The 23632-nt window shown below is 36.1% G+C and overlaps 1 protein-coding gene across 1 annotated transcript; it reads left to right on the forward strand.

The window, feature by feature from the left end:
- Positions 1-1308: 1308 nt before the first annotated feature.
- On the forward strand, positions 1309-22103 carry LOC104212040 (tRNA-specific adenosine deaminase TAD2). The gene is made up of 9 exons (XM_070162345.1): positions 1309-1502; positions 1731-1784; positions 2891-2928; positions 3445-3511; positions 13078-13237; positions 13325-13421; positions 16080-16183; positions 17609-17688; positions 21490-22103. Exons 2-8 carry the CDS (start codon positions 1731-1733, stop codon positions 17644-17646), a joined length of 558 nt encoding a protein of 185 aa, XP_070018446.1. The 5' UTR covers positions 1309-1502; the 3' UTR covers positions 17647-17688; positions 21490-22103.
- Positions 22104-23632: the final 1529 nt, after the last annotated feature.

A 23632-nucleotide genomic window follows, 5' to 3' on the forward strand; every position in this document is an offset into this window, starting at 1 on the left:
TTAATCTTTTTTTGAATTTGACCTGAAAATAAAAATTTATGCAATTGAAATAAATAGACAAGGCATCTAAAAAGTTATAAAAAATACATAGTTGAAATATTTTATTTTTCAAAAATACCACATAGACAGAAAAATTCACGTGGTAGGTGAGTGCACCTACATTTTTTGCTACATCAGCATCTAGGGGGTAATGGCTCTCAAAAGGCCAAGTTGAGGGGGGTTAATTAAGACCTGACATAGTTCGGGGAAGATATTAATAATCTGAGCCAAGTTTAAGGGTGGTTTAAGGTATTTTGCCCTTTTTGTATATAAGATTAAAAAAGAAATCAACATTATGTAAGTCGTAATCCCTCTAGTCTAGTGTACCTAAAATAATAATGAGGGAATTCAAGGAAAGTTAGCGATAATAAGAAGGCATAGTGCTGATATAAAAATTTAATACCATTTTAATACTTCGTTTGGTTAGCAAATCAGGTATAGGTTATCGCAGGATTAAAATTAGCATCGGGATAATTTATACCTTATAGAGGGTGTGGTAATTAGCACTGGGATAACTTATACATTTTTCTTACAAATTATGCAATTGTCATATTTAATACAACATACCAAATAATGGATAAAAAATAATCTCAGCATAACTAATCACAACATAACTTATACTAATATAATTTATCATGGCATAAGCCGTATTCAAACCAAACTACCCCTGTAGTTCAACGTTCCACTTTATCCACGATCACTTTTTTCCTTCATTTATTTGGTTGGAGAAAATGAAAAGGTAGAAGTTCTAGAGAATGAAGAGTTCTTGGAAAATTAAAGGTCTTGGCGATTTAGGTCTCCTTATCTTTCATTTTCTTAAATGTTCTCCTTATTTAATTGAGTAATGTATTTAGACACTTTTTAATTTTTTAAAAATAAGATAATAAAAAATAAGGAGAAAAAAACTAAAAAAAGATAGGTAATTCTCTTGGGTCATGAGAGGCGTCACCTTAACCCCTCTCTCTCTATATATATTAATTTCAGCTTGTTACAATTATAAAATATATCATATCAATTGTTGGACCAAATCAACCATAAATTTTTTATTACAACAATAAAATCTTATGGTGCATAAAGATAGTGTAATACACTTATTGAAGATAGTTGAAATCTCCTCTATAAGCAGATAGAAGAATAATGACTCGCGATTCAACGAGTCTAACATTTCGGTATTGCGTGTCATAGGCTTATTTTTTTCGAAATGAAAAATCCTATTATATGCCAAGAAATTTTTGAAAGACTTAAATATTCAATAAAATCCATTATTCCAAAATATAGGTCCCACAATCCGAACACATAAGTTAAAAAGTTTAATATGTTCAGCGTTACAGTCTGAAAAATCGAATCCATCCTCTGTTACAAGGGTTTGTTTCAACTTGCCACAATACTCAAATCGCAAAGTGGTCGAGAAAAAAACCCGCAACGAGCTTCACCTCTCCAAGTGCGTCTCTTTTCTTTGTTTGGTTCGTTTTTTAATTCCTTCTGATAGCGTGTATCATATATTTTGACATTGTTTACTTATTTTTGTGATTTACATGTAACATTTCATACTAGGACACCATCTGTTTGATAAAATGTCTATAAGACTTGGAGATGTTGTGGACGCGTTGTTGTATTGAAAAATCCTTGTCTGTTTGATTGACTCCTTTCTCTTGTTAGTTATATCATGTCTTCTGCTTATTTGACTGCAGATGGCAAGCTACGAGGACCAGACATTTGAATTTATGAAGCTCGCTTTAGAACAGGTATGGACCTATTGTATGTGTGTGTATATTTTATTATGATGATTCTCCAATCAAATGTAAAATTATAAGTTTGAGGTCACTAGCAGAGCCAGAAATTTATACAAGGGGATTCAGAAATATCTAAATAGAATGTGAGTCATGGGATTTGAACATGTGATCTAAAGCAACTTTTGGCCCATTTGCCACTTCACTAGACTTTATTCCTTATATCAAGGGGATCTGACAACTAATATATAACCAAACAAAATTCATTTTGGCTCTATTTGCACAGTATAACTTTTAATGAAAGGCCCTTTCCTCCACATAGCTCCGCCACTAGTTGAAATGTGGAACTACTAGTTGATCTTAAAAGTGGAAACTGATAGTCAAGTTTGTTCCGTCCTAATAAGAATGATGAAAGACACACTTCTACTGAGGACAAAAAGAAAGAAACTTTTTTGTTCACTTTGCTGTAGCCCGAATTTAATTTAAGCAACCATAGTTTGATTATAATTTAAATCCTTCTTTTTGTTTATTTATTTGTTTATGTTAATAGGGTAAGCTGTCTTTCCTTTAGTACCTTTGTTTTGGGTTGATTTAGGAGTATAATATTTTGTTTCCTGATCTTTTAGGATCCTGTCGTTAGGTTCCTCTTTAATTATTAAGCTTCCAATCTTGGTCCCATAAAGTTAAGAGTTATTATTGTTAGGCTCCTTTACATATTGGCTCCCCAGCTCTTCAAATTATGAGGTCAGATTTATATTATTCTTGAGGGAGTTGATAAAGTCATTTGTAGTTGTTTTCTACTACTTTTTTTCCAGTTTGTTTCTCTAACACAATCTTTAAGCAAGTCTCCTCCACAAAATGATGGGTATAAAATTGAGATAAAAGTCTTTTGGCTGGGGTCATGATGAAAAGTTAGCGGTAAAATGATCGGGTAGGACTTTGTAGTTCAAAACTCTGACTCGGTACTGCTTATCTGTGCAATCTGGGCACAGTGTGCTCTTTCTTCCTTCTTTTGTCACCATATATAGAACCTAGTTAGGACTTAGGATACTAGTTTCCTTTTATTTTTGCTTTTTTATTGCAATTCTGGCCATATTCCTAATACTTTTTTCTTCTGCCAGGCAAAGGATGCATTGGCCAATCTTGAAGTTCCGGTGGGGTGAGATTCTTGTTGAAGTTATTTGTGTTCTTCGGAAATAAGTTCTTAGCATAATCTATTTTAGCTCTCGGGGAAGTGCATCCACAGAACCTTCTTTTTTACGTATTGGTGCCTTGGTGGTATTTCTTCCTCAATTAGGCCCATGTTGACATAAGAAACTATGCCTCCTTGAGTGTTACTTTGTTGATGATTGTGGATACACACTAAAATTTCCCATTTGTATGGTAGATGAACATTTTTGCTAAGTCAATTCAAAACTGCTCTCATTGAAACCTCTGTCAGACCTTAATGAAGAGTTGAATAGTATGTAAGTTGTGTAACAGTCATGTTACAAACATTATGCCCACAAGGCGTAACAGAATTTGGGTGGAATAAAATTTATCTGGACTGTAACTTCTCCTACCAAATTGTACTTTTTATCATGAATCCCTTTTGATGCAGTTCCCTATGTCCTTGTCTTTTCTTTAGTTGTGCTTTGGTCAGTTCGCATATTTGATTATGTATTTCTCAGTCCAGTTGCGTTATTGTTGAGGATGGGGAAGTTGTTGCCTCAGGAAGAAATCGAACAAATGAAACAAGAAATGTAAGTTTTCAGCTCTTATTTTTTCTTAGTAAGATCTTATTAGGCATCTTCCATTTTGTTAGATTGTTAGGTGCTAACCTAATGTCAATATCTATGCTATAGATAATTTATCTTGGATACTTCTATTCATTTGTATTCAAGAAATCTTTTATGCCTATGTTGTCCACATGTATGCTCTAATGAACTTATCAAAGAAAAAGATGTGCTGTACTCAAGAGTTTGTGTTGCAGTAGTGATATCTCACCCTCCGTGGTACTGAGCAACTATACAAAATTTTATATTTAGCCTCTAAAGCGTTTCAATGTTTTTCCTAAAGCTAAGTCATTTTGTTTTCACCAGAAGGCTAGAGAAAAAATGACTTTCTGCAAACACTCTGTGAGAATGCACGGGAGAAAATATATTATTGATTAATATTGACAATGATACAATGAGCCCTATATATAATACATGTCCTACTCCTAATACATATGTGATTAAGGTTATTTACTATTATTTAACTATCAAACTAACACTCCCCCTCAAGCTGGTGCATATAAATCATATGTACCGACCTTGTTACATATATAATTAATACGAGGACCAGTGAGGGACTTGGTGAAAATATCAGCAAGCTGATCATTCGACTTCACAAATTTTGCAGCAATATCTCCTGAGAGTATCTTTTCTCTAACAAAGTGACAGTCAATCTCGATGTGTTTAATTCTCTCATGGAACACTGGATTTGATGCAATATGAAGAGCAGCTTGATTATCACACACAAGTCCTATCTGACTAATCTCACCAAATTTCAACTCCTTGAGCAACTGTTTGATCCAAATTAGCTCACATGTGGCTATAGCCATTGCTCGATATTCTGCTTCTGCACTAGACCGAGCAACCACATTCTGTTTCTTGCTCTGAAGACACCAAATTTCCTCCTACTAAGACACAATATCCAGACGTAGAACGTCTATCAGAAGGTGATCCTGCCCAATCAGCATCTGAGTATCCAACGATTTGCTCATGGCCTCGATCCTCAAACAATAAGCCTTTGCTTGGAGCTGATTTTATATACCGAAGAATGCGGACAACTGCATCCCAATGACTATCATAGGGAGAATCCATAAACTGACTCACAACACTCACAGGAAAGGAAATGTCAGGTCTAGTCACTGTGAGGTAATTTAATTTACCAACCAACCACCTATATCTTGCAGGATCGCTAAGAGGCTCCCCCTATCCTGGCAGAAGTTTAGCATTCGGATCCATCGGAGTGTCAACAGGTCTACAACCTGTCATTCCTGTCTCCTCAAGAATATTTAAGGCATACTTCCGTTGTGAGATTACAATACCTGAGCTAGACTGAGCGACCTCAATACCCAGAAAATACTTTAATCTGCCCAGATCCTTAGTCTAAAAGTTCTGAAAGAGATGTTGCTTCAACTTACTAATACCATCCTGATCATTGCCGGTAATAACAATATCGTCAACATAAACGACCAAATAAATACAGAGATTTGAAGCAGAATGTCGATAAAATACACAGTGATAAGCTTCACTACGAGTCATGCCAAACTCCTGAATAACTGTGCTGAACTTACCAAACCAGGCTCGAGGAGACTGCTTTAGACCATAGAGGGACCGGCGCAACCGACATACAAGGCCACTAGACTCCCCTAAGCAACAAAACCAGGTGGTTGCTCCATATAAACCTCATCCTCAAGGTCACCGTGAAGAAAAACATTCTTAATGTCCAACTGATAGAGAGGCCAATGGCGAACAACAGCCATGGATAGAAAAAGGCAGACTTATGCAATTTTAGCCACGGGAGAGAAAGTATCAGTGTAATCGAGTCCAAATATCTGAGTATATCCTTTGGCAACAAGACGAGCCTTAAGTCGATCAATCTAGCCATCTGGACCAACTTTGACTGCATACACCCAACGACAACCAACAGTCGATTTACCCGAAGGAAGAGGAACAAGCTCCCAAGTACCACTCGTATGTAAAGCAGACATCTCGTCAATCATAGCCTGTCGCTATCCGGGATGAGACGGTGCTTCACCTGTAGACTTAGGGATGGAAACAGAGGACAAAGATGACAACTGCACAATGGGATGATGAGAGACGATGGTAACTTAAACCGATATAATGAGGATTAGGATTAAGTGTGGACCGTATACCTTTTCGTAGTGCAATCGGTTGATTAAGAGGAGACAAGTCCGCAGTATTAGCAGGGTCAGGTGCAGGTAATGCTGTATTTTGTCCCGGGCCCGGGCCTTAGTGGGCCTAACGGGCCGGGCCTCGCGGTCCCGGGCTTCGTGGTCCCGGGCTCTGGCGGTCCCGGTCTTCGTGGGCCTAATGGGTGGAACCGGCCCGTGACGGGCCTAAGCCCACATGGTCCTGTGCTTAACGGGCCGGGCTCGTGGGCTTCGCGGGCCTAGCGGGTTTTTTTTTTTTTTTAAGACAATTTCTTGTAGTATCATGGCTATATTAATATGTAGTATATATGTATATCTAATTATTAAAGTGCTTGACGAAAAAGAAAATAACAAAACAATAGTAAAACACTAAATTGTCATGCATAAATATCACTTCTTGAAGTATATTATATTGTATCTTATGTATATATATTCTCTTATATATTTTCTTTTAGTATATGTATTGTATCTTATGTATATATATTCGCATAATAATATATTTTCTTGTAGTATATATATTGTATATTATGTATATATTGTAGCATAATATATTTTCTTGTAGTATATTATATTGTATCTTATGTATATATATTCTCTTATATATTTTCTTGTAGTATATATATTGTATCTTATGTATATATTGTAGCTTATAAATATATTTTCTTGTAGTATATATATTGTATATTATGTATATATTGTAGCATAATATATTTTCTTGTAGTATATTATATTGTATCTTATGTATATATATTCTCTTATATATTTTCTTGTAGTATATATATTGTATCTTATGTATATATTGTAGCTTATAAATATATTTTCTTGTAGTATATATATTGTATATTATGTATATATTGTAGCATAATATATTTTCTTGTAGTATATTATATTGTATCTTATGTATATATATTCTCTTATATATTTTCTTGTAGTATATATATTGTATCTTATGTATATATTGTAGCTTATAAATATATTTTCTTGTAGTATATATATTGTATATTATGTATATATTGTAGCATATAAATAATTCTAAGTATAGACAAAGAAATATTGCGAAAAGAAGCTCATGGGTAGAAGCAATAAATTTTATTACCAAAAAATGACATATCTTTCTTAGTCATCCTTCCCCCAATGGAATGAGCACAACAAGGTACTAATACCACCATTAGAAGGAAAAAAACTAAGGAAGATGTGCCAAAATACAAGTTACATATTATTCTATGTATTATCTCTAACAAATCTCATAAATCCTTCAAGGTTCGGAGGAGGTTGCGTTGGTGGTGGTGGAAAAGAAGCTTGTTCATCACCACTTCCGGGCGAAGCCGAATCCTCCGCAAGTTCCGCTATCATTTCTTCATAAGCTTCATCTATCGCCGGTTGTGCTTCTGCAATTCCAAAGTTTCTTCTTTCCGAGCGGATCCAATCTCTAAACAATACTGATTTTTCCAAGCTATCCCTCATAGACGCTCTATGATCACCTATTTGCAGTCTTGCTTGACTGAAAGCGCTCTCTGATGCAACAGTTGAAGCTTGAATTGATAAAATATCCCGAGCCATCCTTGCAAGAACAGGAAAATGTTTTTCCCTTGCCTTCCACCATTCCAAAAGATCAAAAGAGCCGTCTGGATTCTCCTTTTCAAGTCCCTGAGACAAATAAACTTGAAGCTCATTTAGATGTGAAGTTTCATCATAATTTTCACCTTGAGACCCCCTGAACTCCGTCCAAGATTTAAGAGCTTTTAAGCCCGCAACTCTTTTAGAGGATTGTGAGCTAGACGAAGTAGGGGTTGGAATAGTTGGCCTAGCATGCTCTAAGGCAAGTTGATAAGCATTATAAACAGTTTGAGCGTTAATCTTAATTGAAGCTTTTGCATCTGCAAGTGTCGCAATTTCCTCATTTGAAAGATCTAAAGCCTTATAAATATTTGAATACCAAAAATGAGGACCTCCCAATTTCATTGTAGGATTTAGCATTGCAGCAAGACCATAAATAGGAGGGATAGGAAAAAAATATTTTTTAAACTTTTGTTTCATTTCATTTATAGCAAGTTCATAAATATCCCCACCCTCACTAAATTCAACAAACAAATCAGATAGTGCTGCAATATAAACTAAACAGTTTGAAATAGTAGGATAATATTGCCCAGAAAATGCATTTGTTGCAATTTGAAAATGTTCTAAAAAATCTAAAAGAATTTTAACATTAGTCCAATCTTGAGTGGTAAGCATTTCATCATCATCTTCACCACCTACCCGAGAATTAAACGTTGCATTAATTGGGTTTCTATATTCATATGCTACTACTAAACTTTCGTACATACAATTCCATCTAGTCGGGCAAGGTTTAGGAACCTTTCTTTCTCTAAGGCCATATTCATCACATTTTTTAAAATACTCTCTAAGTCTACTTCTACGGTTTGAATAAAAAAGCCAATTAAGAGCCATTCTAACCTTTTCAATTTCTATGTTTAATATTCGCATACCATCACCGACAATTAAATGATAAATATGACAAATACATCTAACATGGAAAATATTAGTAAATGCAGGATTTAGTGTTGTTGTAAGCATGCCTATAGCACTAGTGTTACTAGAAGCATTATCCATTGAAATTGCCATTATTTTATCGCTAAAGCAAAAATATCTACAAATATCTGCAACAGTGTTAGCTATAAATTTACCTGTGTGACGCGAATTAATTATTCTATATGCAATTATGCGTTTTTGCATTATCCATTCTTCATCTATCCAATGACTTGTAACAGTTAGGTAATCACAATCATTACCACTTCTACCAATATCAGTAGTAATAGAAATCCGATTAGGTATATGAGTAAATAAATAACGCAAATATTGTTCATATTCATGTTTGAATTTATAAATATCACTCTTAACTGTTGCGCGAGGCCAACCTTTATAAGTAGGATTAAACACTCTTCTAATATAATGAACCCAATTAGGATTAGAAGCAAAAGTATAAGGTAAGCACATAACAGTAATCATCTTTGCTAATTCTTCACGATCTCTATTTGGATCGTAATATAAAATACCTCCAGTGACAGTGTTAATTCCTGGTTGAACTAGATTTGAACCTGTACTAGGGTTAATCGCAGAATCTACACTTGTCCCCTCTAGATGCGCTTTCATTTGAAAAAATCTAGCCTTATCTCTAGGGTGTGTTTTTATGTGCCTAGTCAAACTACCTGTGCCGCTACGGTCTCCTACATATTTATGCGACATTAATTTCCCACAAGTTTTACACTTAGCCTTATTTTTTTCTCTTACTTGAGTAAAAAAATTCCAAACTAATGATGTTTCTAAGCGTTTAGCAGGTTCTCTATTAAAAGTAGGAGTTTCTACAGGTGGGTCGACCGGTGCATCACTTGGGTTATTAAGAGGACTAGTAGGTGTATCATCTAAATCCGGTGCTTGAGTTTCATCATCATCCTCATTTTCCTCATTATTTTCTAAGATGGTTTCATTAGGATAAAGAGCATTCATAATTTCATCATCTAATCTATCACCTGGTGCAACATTATGATAAAATTCACTATCGGTAAATTGAAAACAAGGGTGATCACTATCAAGAATTACGGAAGGAGGAGGACGTCTAGGTTGGCGACTACTTTCAACTTGCTTATCTTTTCTAGGTCGGGGAGCCGGGGGAAGGGTAGTTGGTTGGCCACTACTTTCACCGGTTTTATCTTTTCCTTTACCAAACATTTTTTTCAAAGTAAATGCCATATTAATTATAATTATGCAAACTAAACCACACAAAAATATATTCTAAAAACGTAAGAGTTGAAACGAGTTTACCGGATTGCCGAACAACTTCTTGAAAATTGAAAATCGTTGAACACTTGAAAACTTCAATTCAACAACTTCACAATTTTTCACGAAATTTCAACAATAAATTAAGTAATTGTAGTAGAGAGATTGAGAGAGATTGAGAGATATTGATGAATTGGTGAATAAAAATGAAAGAATGAGGGGGTATTTATAGTTGAGAAATGGGGAAAAGTGTAATTATATAAAGTTTGGGGTTAAAATAAAGTTTGGGGGCCAAATGGCCATTTTTTTAACTTAAAAAACGGTCATATTTTCAGCCCAAACGGCTAGATTTTAAATATGGCCGTTTGAATTTTTTTTTTTTTTTTTTTTTTAAAAATAGCCGTTGGGCCCGCCAGGACCGGCCCAGGCCCGCCTGCCGGTCCCGGGCCAAACGGTCCCGGGCTCGTGGGCTCAACCATGGAGACCAGCCCGTGACGGGCTCAGGAGGCCCACCAAGACCGGCCCACCCAGGACCGGCCCACCAGGCCCGTTAGGACCGCGGGCCCAGTCCGGTCCGGTTCAGGCCCGGCCCACCGAGCAGCATTAGGTGCAGGACGTGAATCAGCTGGGCTTGATGCTGGGGGCGGACGACGACGATAAGTCAGGAGTGGTGGAGCTGTAGAAGGTTGAACTGGACTAGGTGGTGGCACTGGAGCTATAATTGGTGAAACTGGACTAGGTGGTGGCACTGGAGCTATAGGTGGTGGAGCTGCAACTAGAACTGTAGGCGATGGAGCTATGGAGGAAGATGAATGAGAGATAGGGACTGAATCTCCAAAAGAAGGAACAGGTAGCACCTCAGAAATATCTAAGTGATTAACTGGACATGTGAAGTATGATTGGGTTTCAAAGAAGGTAACATCAGCAGACATAAGAAATCGCTGAAGGTCAGGAGAATAACATCTATATCCCTTTTGCGTTTTCGAGTAACCCAGAAATATGCACTTAAGAGAACGAGGAGCTAACTTATCTTTTCCTGGAGTAAGGTCATGAACAAAGCATGTACTCCCAAAGACACGGGATGGAAGAGAGAACAAAGGTAAGTGGGGAAACAGGACAGAGAATGGAACTTGATTTTGGATAGCTGAAGATGACATACGGTTAATAAGATAACAAGATGTAAGAACTGCATCCCCCCCAAAAACGCAGCGGAACATGAGATTGTATGAGTAGGGTACGAGCAGTTTCAATACGATGTCTATTCTTTCTTTCAGCTACCCCATTTTGTTGGGATGTGTACGGACAAGATGTTTGATGAATAATCCCATGGAGTTCATAAACTGCTGAAATGGGGAAGACAAATACTCTAGGGCATTATCACTACGAAATGTGCGGATAGAAATCCCAAATTGATTTTGAATTTCAGCGTGGAAGATCTGGAAAATAGAAAACAGCTCAGATCGATTTTTCATCAAAAATATCCAAGTGCACCTGGAATAATCATCAATGAAACTGACAAAGTAGCGGAATCCTAAGGTAGAACTAACCCGACTAGGACCCCAAACATCTGAATGGACTAAAGTAAAAGGTGACTCTGTTTGATTATCAAGACGCCACGGGAAATGGGAGCGGGTATGCTTACCGAGCTGACACGACTCACACTCTAGAGTGGACAAGTGAGATAAGCCAGGTACCATTTTCTGAAATTTTGACAAACTGGGATGTCCTAACCGTTTATGTAATAAATCTGGTGAATCTGTAACGGGACAAGTTATTGGAGGAAGACAAGATGCGAGTCTATGTAATTTTGCAAGGATAAGGTAATAAAGTCCATTTGATTCACGTTTCGGTACCAATGATCCGCCTTGTACTGCGTTCCTGTATAAAAACAAGGTCATCAAGAAATAAAACAACAAATTTAAGTGATTTGGCTAAGCGACTAACGGCTATGATATTAAAAGGACTACCAGGAATATAAAGAACTGAGTCTAAAGGTAAGGAAGGAAGCGAACTTACTTGACCTATTGCAGTTGTCATGGCTTGAGACCCATTGACCATTGTGACTGTTGGAAGAGATTGAGAATATGAAATACTAGTGAAAAGAGATTTGTTACCAGAAATATGATCAGATGCACCTGAATAAATGACCCAAGACTCAGAAGGTGAAGATTGAGAGACACAAGTCATGCTACTATATGTTGGAACAACGGAGGCTAATCTTGAAGATGTCTGTTTACGTGCTTTGTACTGAAGGAACCCAATTTAATCCCGTAAAGAAACCATCTGGATTGGATTTAATGCATTCGATCCAACGAATTGTGAGTCTAAGGCTTCTAATGAGAATGACATTATAATGTTCACGCCGGAAAAGGTCAGAAAATTGTTCGGAAATCACTGTTTCACTGTTACTGTTCACCAGAAACACTGTAGCTCGCCGGAAAATAAAAAAGTCGTCGGAATCTGATGTAAACTTGATGGGTAGGCTCGGAATAATGTCCTGAGAAGGCTGTCCAAAAGGAGTTTCGTCAGAAACTGACTGGAAGGAGGTCCACGCGCCGGCGCGTGGACAGATCTCGCCTGGAAAAAATCACTCTGGTCGGCGCGTGACGGCGCATGGATGGATTTTTTTCCGGTGGGATTTGGTGGGGTTTGGTCGCCCGGAGACGAAGAACACTGTGGTGGTGTTGGTTTATGCACAACACCGGTAAAAAGTGGTTTTGATGCAAACATCTACTCGGGTCACCGGAAAATTGCACGGTGACGACTAATTTCTTCCCGGATGTCGTTGGAATGACGCACAACGATAATTATCTCACCAATGCTCTGATACCATGTGAGAATGCACGGGAGAAAATATATTATTGATTAATATTGACAATGATACAATGAGCCCTATATATATAATACATGTCATACTCATAATACATATGGGATTAGGGTTATTTACTACTATTTAACTATCAAACTAACACACTCTTTTCTGAAAAATAGGATAAAGGGATAGCCTAGTAGAAAGTATCCTCCGCCACAAACATGAGGTTGGTTCGAGTCACCAAGTGGAAATTTGGCAAAAAACCATTGTCGGTCGGGGTTGTGAGGGAAGTTGAGGTTTACCATGTCAAAAGAAAAAAATCCTTTTTCTAAATTGTTCATCCGAAAAAATTGAAACCCAGTCTGAGTCCGCTTATCTATGTATACACACACACACTATCACATTGTTTGCCTCATATCATGTCACAGGTAATATATTCTGTTTTTTTTGCTTCATGAAATGCACATATTTTTACTATGGCACCCTAGAAAACAATAATTTAGCTAGCTTTGTACTGTTGTCTCTTGTATCTTGTTTTAGTTGATATTATTCTACTTTAGATTTTTGTAACATTGATCAATATGCACAGATCTTTTACTATCTCGCCCAAGAAGAATATATAGCCATTGCATTTTTTGAAATTGATTTCCTATATTAGACTATTGCAGTTGATACTTGCATGATTATTTCCTTGTTATGGTTAAAATCTATTGGCTTTTAGTAACATTTAAGGCCTTCTGCATTCAAGTGCACTCATTTCCTGATAATGTAAACCTGGCTAAGCTTTTCCGTGAATCCAGGCTACAAGACATGCGGAGATGGAAGCAATTGATTTTCTAGTTGAACAGTGGCAGAAAAATGGACTTTCACCTCTTGAAGTTTCCGAAAAATTCTCAAACTGCATGCTGTATGTTACTTGTGAGCCGTGTATAATGTGTGCAGCAGCCTTATCATATCTTGGTATGTTGAAGCATTTCATTATCTGTTAGTCTTGCTTTATATAAACGTTAGCGCCTTTCTCGAGCATGACCTGTTTTCCTTTGCTAGGAATAAAAGAGGCATATTATGGATGTGCAAATGATAAATTTGGAGGTTGTGGATCTATACTATCACTGCATACCAGCTGCTCTCAGCTTCCCACTAGGTTTGACCCCGAGCTGATATTTATCACTGAATTTACTTCTTCATAATTCAGCTTTTCAAGAAAAAGCACCCAGACACAAATAGTAGCTTCTTTTGTTAGGTCAATTATTTATTCCCCCGTCATATACTTTAGAATATCTGTGACCTAGAAAATCCCCACTCTTCTTTGGCCACTTGGAGATCTAGTGGAACTAAGGGTCAGAAGCAAGACCACGAGCTAATTCTACCTATGAGCTGCATGCTGATGTAAAACCTGTGGAGATGTTTGGCCTAATCCAGAGAGATTATTTCTGAGATTTCTTGCAAGTGGAAAATGTTGGCCAGTTCTTGAACTCTGCGTCAGAAAGATGGTTACTGTTAAATGAGAAAAAGTTTGAATTTACAGTTGCCTATTTAAATCTTTAAACAAAAAAAAAGAATTTTTTTCTTGTCATGTACCTGCCTTGTGTTATTATTTCCTAGTAGCCTCTCTGTTGAGTGTGCATATTTTTGCTTCAAGGAAGTCTGCTTAGAATTCTCAAACTCCTTTTCCTTTTTCTATTTTGTTTCCTTTCTTTTTTGTTGGGAACATCTTTAAAGTTTTCAGATTTTTATGGCCAGAAGCGTTTTTGACTATTAGTTAGGGAGAAAGGATTTGAAACGAGTTACTTATCTTAGATATAGATTAGCATAATAGTACTCTATATTTTATCTTCATGTGTTACCTTAATCCTAGATCTGTCGAAATTTGATTCTCGCACGAATTTACCATTGCCCACTTCCATTGGCAAGGTTAGGGTACAGAAAGTCTTTTGTGAGTGACCAATATATACCAATTTGATGTATGGCTTAAAGATCAGCCTAGTAACCCAGTTAGATATACTTATCCAAGAGCTATCCTTCACTTTCTGCTTTACCATCTTTGATCCTCAATTTTCATTTCTGCTGCCCCAACTTGCTGAAATTTTGCCAAGTGTTTGCTGGTTTGCCTGAAGGCAGGGCACCACTGTACTGGTGTTTTGATCCATAGATTGCAGCACTGTGGCTATAACGGATAGCCAAAGATAGAACAAGTCATATGTGGTAGCTGGTTTGTTGATTGATTCAACTATAGCTTTTGAACATACAGAGGTATGCCGTTTCTTCATTCAAAAAAAAAAAAAAAAGAGGTATCCCCTTGGTGCTCGGTGAACGCAAGTTCTGCTGCTTTTCAATATCAAAAGAAGTTATTGGTCATAGTTTCTGGACAGTGTATGCTGGCATCATATACTTTTGTTTCCTCTTCAAAACCTCCTCAATGAAGACTTTATATTTTCATTAGGGGTATATATACTCTGCATTTCCGAGGCATAGTTGTTGGTATATACTCTCCATTTGCAATGTAAGCACAAAAGAGATTGTTATGATTTAGAATTATAACCTATTTGGCCAAACTTCTAAAATCTTCTTATTTTGAAAAGTGCATTTCGAAAAAGTACTTTGAAGAGAAGCAGCTTGTGTTTGGCTAATCAATTTGAAAAGGACTTTTGACCAGCAATTTGTGTTTGGCCCAAAATGTGCTTTTGACTAGTAAACTACGAATAAGGACATGAAATGATTTACTTAATTGTTAATTTTTTTTAAGTAGATACATAATTTTAAATATTTATTATGAAAACACTAGGTGAATTCTTCTCATATGTCCAAGCTTTGGTGGACTGAGTTACCCGGTGCCTGTGCTGGTGGGGGGTAGCAACTATCCCCTGGAATTAGTTGAGGTGTGAGCAAGCTGGCCCGGATTCCACGATTATGAAATTAAAGCGTAACTATTAGGTAAATTAAGTAGGGTTATTTTGGTATATGAAATGCTTCACTAAGCGTATTTTCACCAAGAGGAAGATAAAAACAGCTTATGCTTCTAGTTAGAAGCACTTATTTTTCTCCACAGAGCTTGGGCAAACAACTCAGCTCTCTAAAACAGGCATCTTTTTTTTTTTTTTGAAAAAAAAAAAGAACTTTTGGCCTCCTAAAATCTTGGCCAAACAGCTTATTGGTAATGTGTGTAAAGAAGAATCATGAAATTGCTCTTCTGGATGGAAAAAGAAAAAACATTCTGTGGATGTGCTTTAGAGACTTTAAATTAAGTTGAGAGAATGAATATAGCTGAGAAAGGGTCTGGAGTTCCTTTAAGTGAAAATTCAAATGCATGGTAGTTTGTATTATTACACTGATCTGGCCTGATTTCAGCATTTGCTGTTTTCTTCATCAGTGATTCTTACCCGTCGAAATATGCGGAATGCATCTGTCTAAAATTGTTTTCTTCTTCATCCATCACTAGTTACATCATACCTGTCGAAATATGCGGAATGCATCCATCTAAAGATGTATGTTTGCTATACCATTATAGAATGTGGATAACATAGCCAACCGTTTTGGAAAACAAGAAACCTGCTCCTTCTGGGAGACGTGCTGCGTGATCAAGTATTTCGGTTTAAACAAAGATTTTAGCCCTTTCTGGTGGGAGATCCCACCCCTCTGCCTTCCCAGCTGTGGGTAGAGGAGGTCGGCATGCTCCATTATCAGTTTAATTTTTTGTTTTCTTTGTTCACTTACAATTGCCAACCCCCCTCCCCCCCCCCAAAACCCCCCCCTTCCCTCCCCCACTGGTGTTTTATATTTAGTTTCTTTCATTTTCTAACAGTGGATTTGCCTCGTCGAAAAAGGGTTTCAAATGCACTGCTGGAATAATGGCCTCTGAAGCAGTCTATCTTCTTCGGAGCTTCTATGAGCAAGGAAATCCGAATGGTATAGCTCTATCTCTATAACATTCTAATGCTAGTAAATGTTGTTTGACACTAGATACTACATACAGAAAGTGGATGATGACTGACAGACTTAAAGCTGTTTCAGCCAGGGATTTATTTGCTTGCCTCGCTCATCATGCTATAGGATGTGGTGTTTTCGCAATTAAATCAATAGGTTTAGAAAATCTGATAGGAGTAACACTGGAATGAAATTAGAGCTAAATTGGCATGTGGTAGCTTTATGATGAGGTTGCTTCATATTCCACTAATTCATCAAAGCTATCACAAATATTACTTTTCTAAGACAGAGAAGGTTTTTATCCCGATCTTGCATAGTAGAAGATTGCCCTAATTGTGGGCTGTCACCTGGCATATAAACAAAGTACAGTGTCTGTACAAGCAGTGCTCCTTCAATTCCACAATTGACGTGACTGTCACTGGTCTACTAGTCATTTATAAATGATGTTTTGCATAAAACAGTAAAAGTTTCTTTCAGCATTTAAAAGTTCACTGTCAGAGTAAACGGTTTCCTTTTGCTATTTTCTTTAAAATTTGGAAGGGAGTTGGAAGAGGAGAGAAGGTGATCGTTTCACATTTTACTGTGTCTAAAATTGATGATAGGACATTCTTTGATCAATTGCATGTTTTTTTATATTTGTTCCCATTAAGTAGTATAATTAGCCTCTCTACCTTAATAGGTAGGAGTAAAGTCTGCGTGCACACTACCCTCTCCAGACCCCACTTGTGGGATTCCACTGGATTGTTGTTGTTGTTGTTGTTGTAAGTAGTATAATTAGATTTCTCAGTCGTGTGGAATTTACATAGGGATTACGCATACAAAATACATGCTAAGACTCTTAAGGCCTTTTTTCATCAAGTTCAGCAATAAATACTCATCTCTCACTATTGCATGTTACTTTTTACACCTTTTTATTTGCTTGAGCTAACTACTACCATCATCACTTAAAATGAATTTCCTTGTTAGTAAGGTTCTCACTGTTTAAACCGACTTTTGCTTGGTTAATATTACACAGTGTCTCTTTTTGGTACATTTGTTATAGTAAAGGGGTTGAGTTCTGATATTTTCTTCTATTTTGTTTTTTTTGTGACTGCTTTTTTTTTTTGTGGGGGGAGGGGGGAGGGGGTAAGCCAGGTAAAATCAAATGCAGGTGATATGAGTTTATTATATTCTGGATGTGTTAGAACTATCATTACTAATCTCTTTTTGCATCCTCACAATTGATCTATCTTTTAAAAAAGAAATTCATTTTGACAATTAAATCATCTAGAATTCTTGAAGGCTTACCCATCTTCATAGCTTCTTCAATTGTGAATTGCTACAATATTAATATCCTTTCTTCTCCAACATCATACTTCTTTTGCCTCTACAAAAGTTGGAGTAATTTTCTTGTTTTAATGATTTCAGCTCCAAAGCCTCACAGACCTCTAAAGCAGCGGGTATAGAAGTACAAGTATCAGTGTTTCCTTCAACTTCTGGTACGAGAGGTACAATCTGTAGGTTATCATCCAATTTTGGTACGATTGTGTATAGCTCCTAGACAGCTGAATACTATTATTATTTGAAGTGTATATCTGTTGATTACTCTTGTACTACTATTTAAAACGTGGGAGCTGTCTACGGTTCATTCTGTGGTTGTACACACTTCAAGGTAAGTTAACTAATCTAAGCAATTAAACCTGTTCTAAATGCTTTAGGGAATGTCATGTGTAGGTTTAGTTACTATAACTAGAAGGTAGGTCACTTATAGACAGTTGATGGCTATTTACTGCGATTTTGAATGGAAGTTTAAAAGATATACTTCCTCATTTCCATTTAATCTTCAAATGGCTAAAAATGATATGAAGGGGTTAACCCATCTATTACGACCCGGGGGGGGGGTGTATGGAGGGATGGTTGGAAATCTTCTACCTTTAACCAGAAGTTTTGTGTTTTAAGTCCCGGGAATGGAGAACCTTTTGGTAGAAAGATCTAAACTTTCTTTAGTTACTTGATGCAAATCCAAATCTAGCCCCAATGAGCTTTAGATACCGGGTGGTTAAAACCAAAAAAGGAAACTCCTCCATCTTACCGTCCCATCTTTTACTTGTCAAACAAAGGTGATAACAAACAGCTCGCCCTTCTCTTTTCATCTAAATAATTCAAAGCACATCTGTCAAAATAATGTCCCATTTTGAAACAATGCTTAAGCAGAAATGAATCAGGGTTTGTTCCAGGAAGAATCAACTAGGGACATCATTACCCTTCTCTCTCCTTCCAGGTTTATTATTTATAATAAGTTGGAGCAAAATAATTGTAGTAGGAACAATTACTCCGTTTGTTCCAATTTATGTGTCATACTTTTCCTTTTAGTTTGTCCCGAAAAGAATATCATACTTCCTTATTTAGAAACAATTTAACTTTAAACTTCCTACTTTACCCGTAATGAAATAATTTACCGGCACACGAATATTTATGGTTTCTTTCAGACCACAAGTTTTAAAAATCTTCTTTTCTTATTCAAACTCCATGCCGAGTCAAACACCACCACATAAATTGGAATGGAAGGAGTAGCAATTAAACCCAAAAATAAATAAATAATATATAATTGAATAGATAAATGGTAGGATGACTGATCTAGCAGTATCTTTTGCTCTAGGATCTTTACAGCCTTTTCTGTAAATAGACACTTATCAAAACAACTAGTTTCTGGGCACGTGTGTTGCACATATATCCCATATTAATTTTATATAACGTATATCTAAATCTAAAATGGTTATGTTACAAATTCAAATATACATATTCTACAAACATTTGATTGAAATATATGTTACAAATCCAAATATACAAAAAGTTATCATTTTTACATATCCTTAATACCTCTTACGAATGAAGTCAGAAATCCTACTATCTAACCAACTCAATCTCGGTTAAAAATTCCAACCATGAATGAAGTCAGAAATCCAACCATGACACTATCGATTAGAGTTTCTCTTTGGTATTTTATAGGGGCAAGGAAAGGGTTCTCTGCTAAACATAATCTTCTAACTTTACTCTTTTAGTATCTTGTGTAATCTACACACGGCTGATTTGAACATGTTAAGTAAAAAGAATGATCGTAGGTATAATTACATATATAATTAGGAACTAGTTATAAGCATGATGAGATATTACTGCGCCCTAATGCTGTGTTGAGTTAATATCAGGTATTTTCCTTAATATTTGGTCTTAAAAGTTTGATCTTAATGCTCAACTAAGCTTGGAATCAGAGGGTGATATAGGAACTTAAACCAGCGAATATGGTGCACCACTACACTGTGTTTTGTGACTAAAATGGGTGCATGCTTGTCAGACATATATCTTTTTATTGAAAATATCAGCTATTTTGCAAAGTAAACTGAAGGCAATGAGGTGGTAAATCTAAGTTTTATGATTAACCCCTTTTAAGATCTCACATGATATGTACACAATGTGGAGGTAATTTTTCCAGGCTTGTGGTAGTTGAATAAATTAGTCAAGTAGGCTGGGTCTACAAGGTAAACAGGAAGTTTTGAGGCTAACATCTTATTGAAAACTGTTGGAAATTCAATGTGATTTTAAATACCATAACTCCATAAGGATGTCTTTATTGTAGCAAAAATAAAAATTCTCCATCACTTATTCAACTTCTCGCCGACCCCGACTTGCTTGGAACTGAGGCATAGTTGTTGTTATTACTTATTCAACTTCTGAGTTGTGGATCCTCTTTTTTCCTTGTACAGTGACATTTTATCTTTATCTAAAGCTTCTTAATTGCATACTGTAGGTGATTAGTTTTACAAAATATAACGAAACACCTCATTTCTGTTAACTTTATCCATTAACCTTAACAAAATTAACCCACTGGCTCACACATGTTTAAGGACCTTGAAATCTTTAAATTAGTCATTTTTCATATTGGGTTTTGTGTTTTCCTCTTTCTTTTTGCTTAAATTCGGTGTGTAAGGTGGTTGAGGGCCTGCGACGGATGTATTCCGGTAGTCAGCTTATAATCCTTACCATCGGCTTGAATTTATATATTTTTAATAACTTTTTTTTGGGTTGATACAATAATAACTACGCTTTATCCCAAACAAGCTGGGGTCGGCTATATGAATTCTCAGTGCTTCATTTAAGCTCAACTCTTTTTCGTAGATAATTGAATAATCCTTAAAAGTATGTGTTTGTACGAAATTTGTATCAGCTGGCAAAGAAAATAAATATAGCAGTGGAAGCAGCTATTATCTTAAATTCCTCTCTGGGAAGATGGTGGGGGAAACTATGCTTTTCAGTCATTTTCTCTTTATTTCTTTTATGCTGGTGGGTAGCAAACAAAGTCTTCATAGTTATACCCAAGCTCTGGCCAATAAGTGTCTGGTCCTATAATGAATTTTCCCTTTGCTTTAGTCAAAAGTTGAGGTCCCAAATTAGAGGACTATTTTCAGGGTGGAATGTGGATAGCTAATATCCATACAAAGACAAGATTTGATAGAACTCTGTCAATGATTTCTGCTTATAATGTTCATGGAATACTTAAGATGAACAAGAAAATTGTTCAGAATATAAACTAAAAATTGGCATGTGCCATGGCAGAGTACCTCTTCATCCCCATTAATTAGTGCAGACTATAGATAAATTTTGTGCCCTTTTGGGATGGCATTGGACCCTCTAGTTTTTGGTTCTGTTTCTTTCTAGTGTTTTTTCCCCATATATTAGAGGTTTTGTACATATGTAGGGTATTCAAGGTACATCTTTTGATTGCTAGATTGACATCTTGACAATTATGGTGGCTTTGCGCGTGCTTTTTGAGTCAGTTTACTTGTGTCAGTATGATCGACAGTACACAGCGGGCGGACAACAAAGATAGAGGGTGTATTGAAATTTAGCACCTACTGATTTGAAATTCTGAATTAGTCTGCGCATAGAAGATCAATCTACCATATGGAAAATAGATCCCCGAATAACTTTTCCTGCCTATAAGTCATACGGAGGGAATTCATATTCCATGAAAGAAAAGTTAACCGCAGAAAACTCAAATTGTATGGTAGATGACTTAGATGGAAACGACCAGAGCAATATTTCAGTCTCCTGCAGAAATGCAGGATAAGGCTGCGTACAATAGACCCTTGTGGTCCGGCTTTTCTCCGGACCCCGCGCATAGCGAGAGCTTAGTCCAGTGGGCTGTGTTTTATTAGTCTTGAATATCACATTAGGAGTATATGCTTTCATTGGAAATATTTAATAATTTCTGAAACCCCTTTCCTTATTGTATTTCTGTTCTATCTTTTCAGTGGGACCAAGAAAAGGAGCATTACAATTGATATGTGGGCCTATTTAATTAGTTAGGTGGGCCAGAGAGCCCAGAACAGTGAGCAGGAGTGAAAGAACCTTATGTCACATGGAAAAGGACAGTAATGGGCGCTAAAAAGAAGCTCAGTTCTTCTCGCCTTTTGTGGCAGGAATTATACAAGCTTGTACTGTTATAACAATCGAGAAGTGTGGTGGGATGGTTGAGATCACCCACTTTAAGTAGAAGTTTTGAGTTGAAGAGTTGATAATAAGAACCTCTTGATCGAGAATGCTGTCTCTCGCATAAACCTATCCGACGCGAATCCAAATTAGTTGGAGGCTGGTAGTTTTTGAGTATCAGATGCCTAAAAAATCGATCTTGCAGTAGCATATCCGACGCGAATCCAAATTAGTTGGAGGCCGGTGTTTTTTTGACTACCAGATGCCTTAAAAATCGATTAAATTATATTGATAGTTTAAAAGCTTTATACATTATCAGAGTATGTAACTTAGATCCTTTATGGGTATTATCAACTTGTTAGCTAGAAAAATAAGTGAATTACCAGTAAAATTCTCCAGTATATGTATGATGCATCTTTTCATTATTTTTCCCTTATCCTTTTTATTTTTCTAATTTCTGTAAAAGTAGATTAACTATGAAATTTCTAAGCTGCTTTAAGATTTTTTTTACGAAATAAACCATCAAGTTGTAAGTGTTATGTTAAGCAATGGAATTTTATAAAGAAACTTGTTCTGTTAAATATAATGAATTTCCTGACAAATAGTTCAAGTTATTAAGCTTTATTAAAGTTTCACCCATAAAGGAAAAAAGGATCCCCTGAGTACTGTTACTGAAAAGTAGAAAGAGCTTTTAACTCTTTTTGTCACTTTAATTCTCTCTTGGATCCAAACACGTGATCATAAGAAAAGTAATACAGCCTCTTTTTGGTGTAGGTTAGAATTTAGAAGCCTGGATTAAAAGACAAGGTTGCAATATTTAATTGGCTTTGGGGGTATTAAAAACATTACTATATTATTGGACGGAGGAGCTAAGTTCAATAAATGGGTTCAATTTGAATTTCTTTCGTAAAAAAAATATTTTTTATATATACATATAAGTTTTTAAATCCCCTGTACATAAGAAAATTTTAATATAATGTAAAGGAGATTAAAAAATTATTTTAGATCATAAATATTCGAATTCTTGGCGTGATATTCTTGCATTCTTATTGAATTCTCTTGTGTACCCAAACGCCAAACAAATGTGTAAGAGAGTTGGGGACAAGTAAAGTAGATCAATTATTACAAACAAAACAAGAAAAATAGAACTGGAATAAGTTTTTTTTTTTTTTTTAAATTTCCTAAACAACTTCATTTCATCGCCACATCAGTCGTCCAGAAAATGAGACCTGTGATATGAGGTTCAAAATCTATAAGTTATATGGCAGTTGAATCCAAAATAGTACTCCCAATTACCTCATTCCAACTATTTCCCTCACACCCTAAACATTTTGTGATGTAATTCATCACATGCTAACTCTTTCAAGTTTCAATTCTTCTTTCCTTTTCACTTACACTTTTTTGGTTAAAGTTTACTTCTAAAGCTTCTATATAGGGTCTAGTAGTGCCATTTCTTTTTATTGTGTAAAAACTTGCACACCCTTATGTGGAAAAACTTGCAATTGTCTCCATTTGTAGGGTAAGGTCTGCATACACACTATCCTCCTCAGACCTCACAACATGGGATAATATTGGGTATGTTGTTGTTGTTGTTGTTGTTGTTGTTGTTGTTGTTCTGTTTGGACAATAATTACGTCTCAATTCCATGCAAGTCGAAATAGATTGTATAATTTCACTTGTTCCTTTTTTTAAATTAAAAAGGGTATCCAAATGCGCAAAACGTCCTGCATTAGCACGGGGTCCGGGAAAGAACCACATCCTATGATGGTGTGATGTAGGCAGTCTACCCTGATACAAGTATCAGTAGCTGATTCACTTGTTCCGTTTTCTAAATTAAAATATTTTTTGTCATTTAAAACAAAAGGAACTAATGAAAAAATGAAACATTACATTTCTAGAAAAGAAAAAAAAAAACAGCAAATTAATGAATAAATGGCATACGTCTACAACTGCACTTTTATTACT

The sequence above is a fragment of the Nicotiana sylvestris genome, chromosome 11 (assembly GCF_000393655.2).
Source record: "Nicotiana sylvestris chromosome 11, ASM39365v2, whole genome shotgun sequence".
Taxonomy (NCBI): domain Eukaryota; kingdom Viridiplantae; phylum Streptophyta; class Magnoliopsida; order Solanales; family Solanaceae; genus Nicotiana; species Nicotiana sylvestris.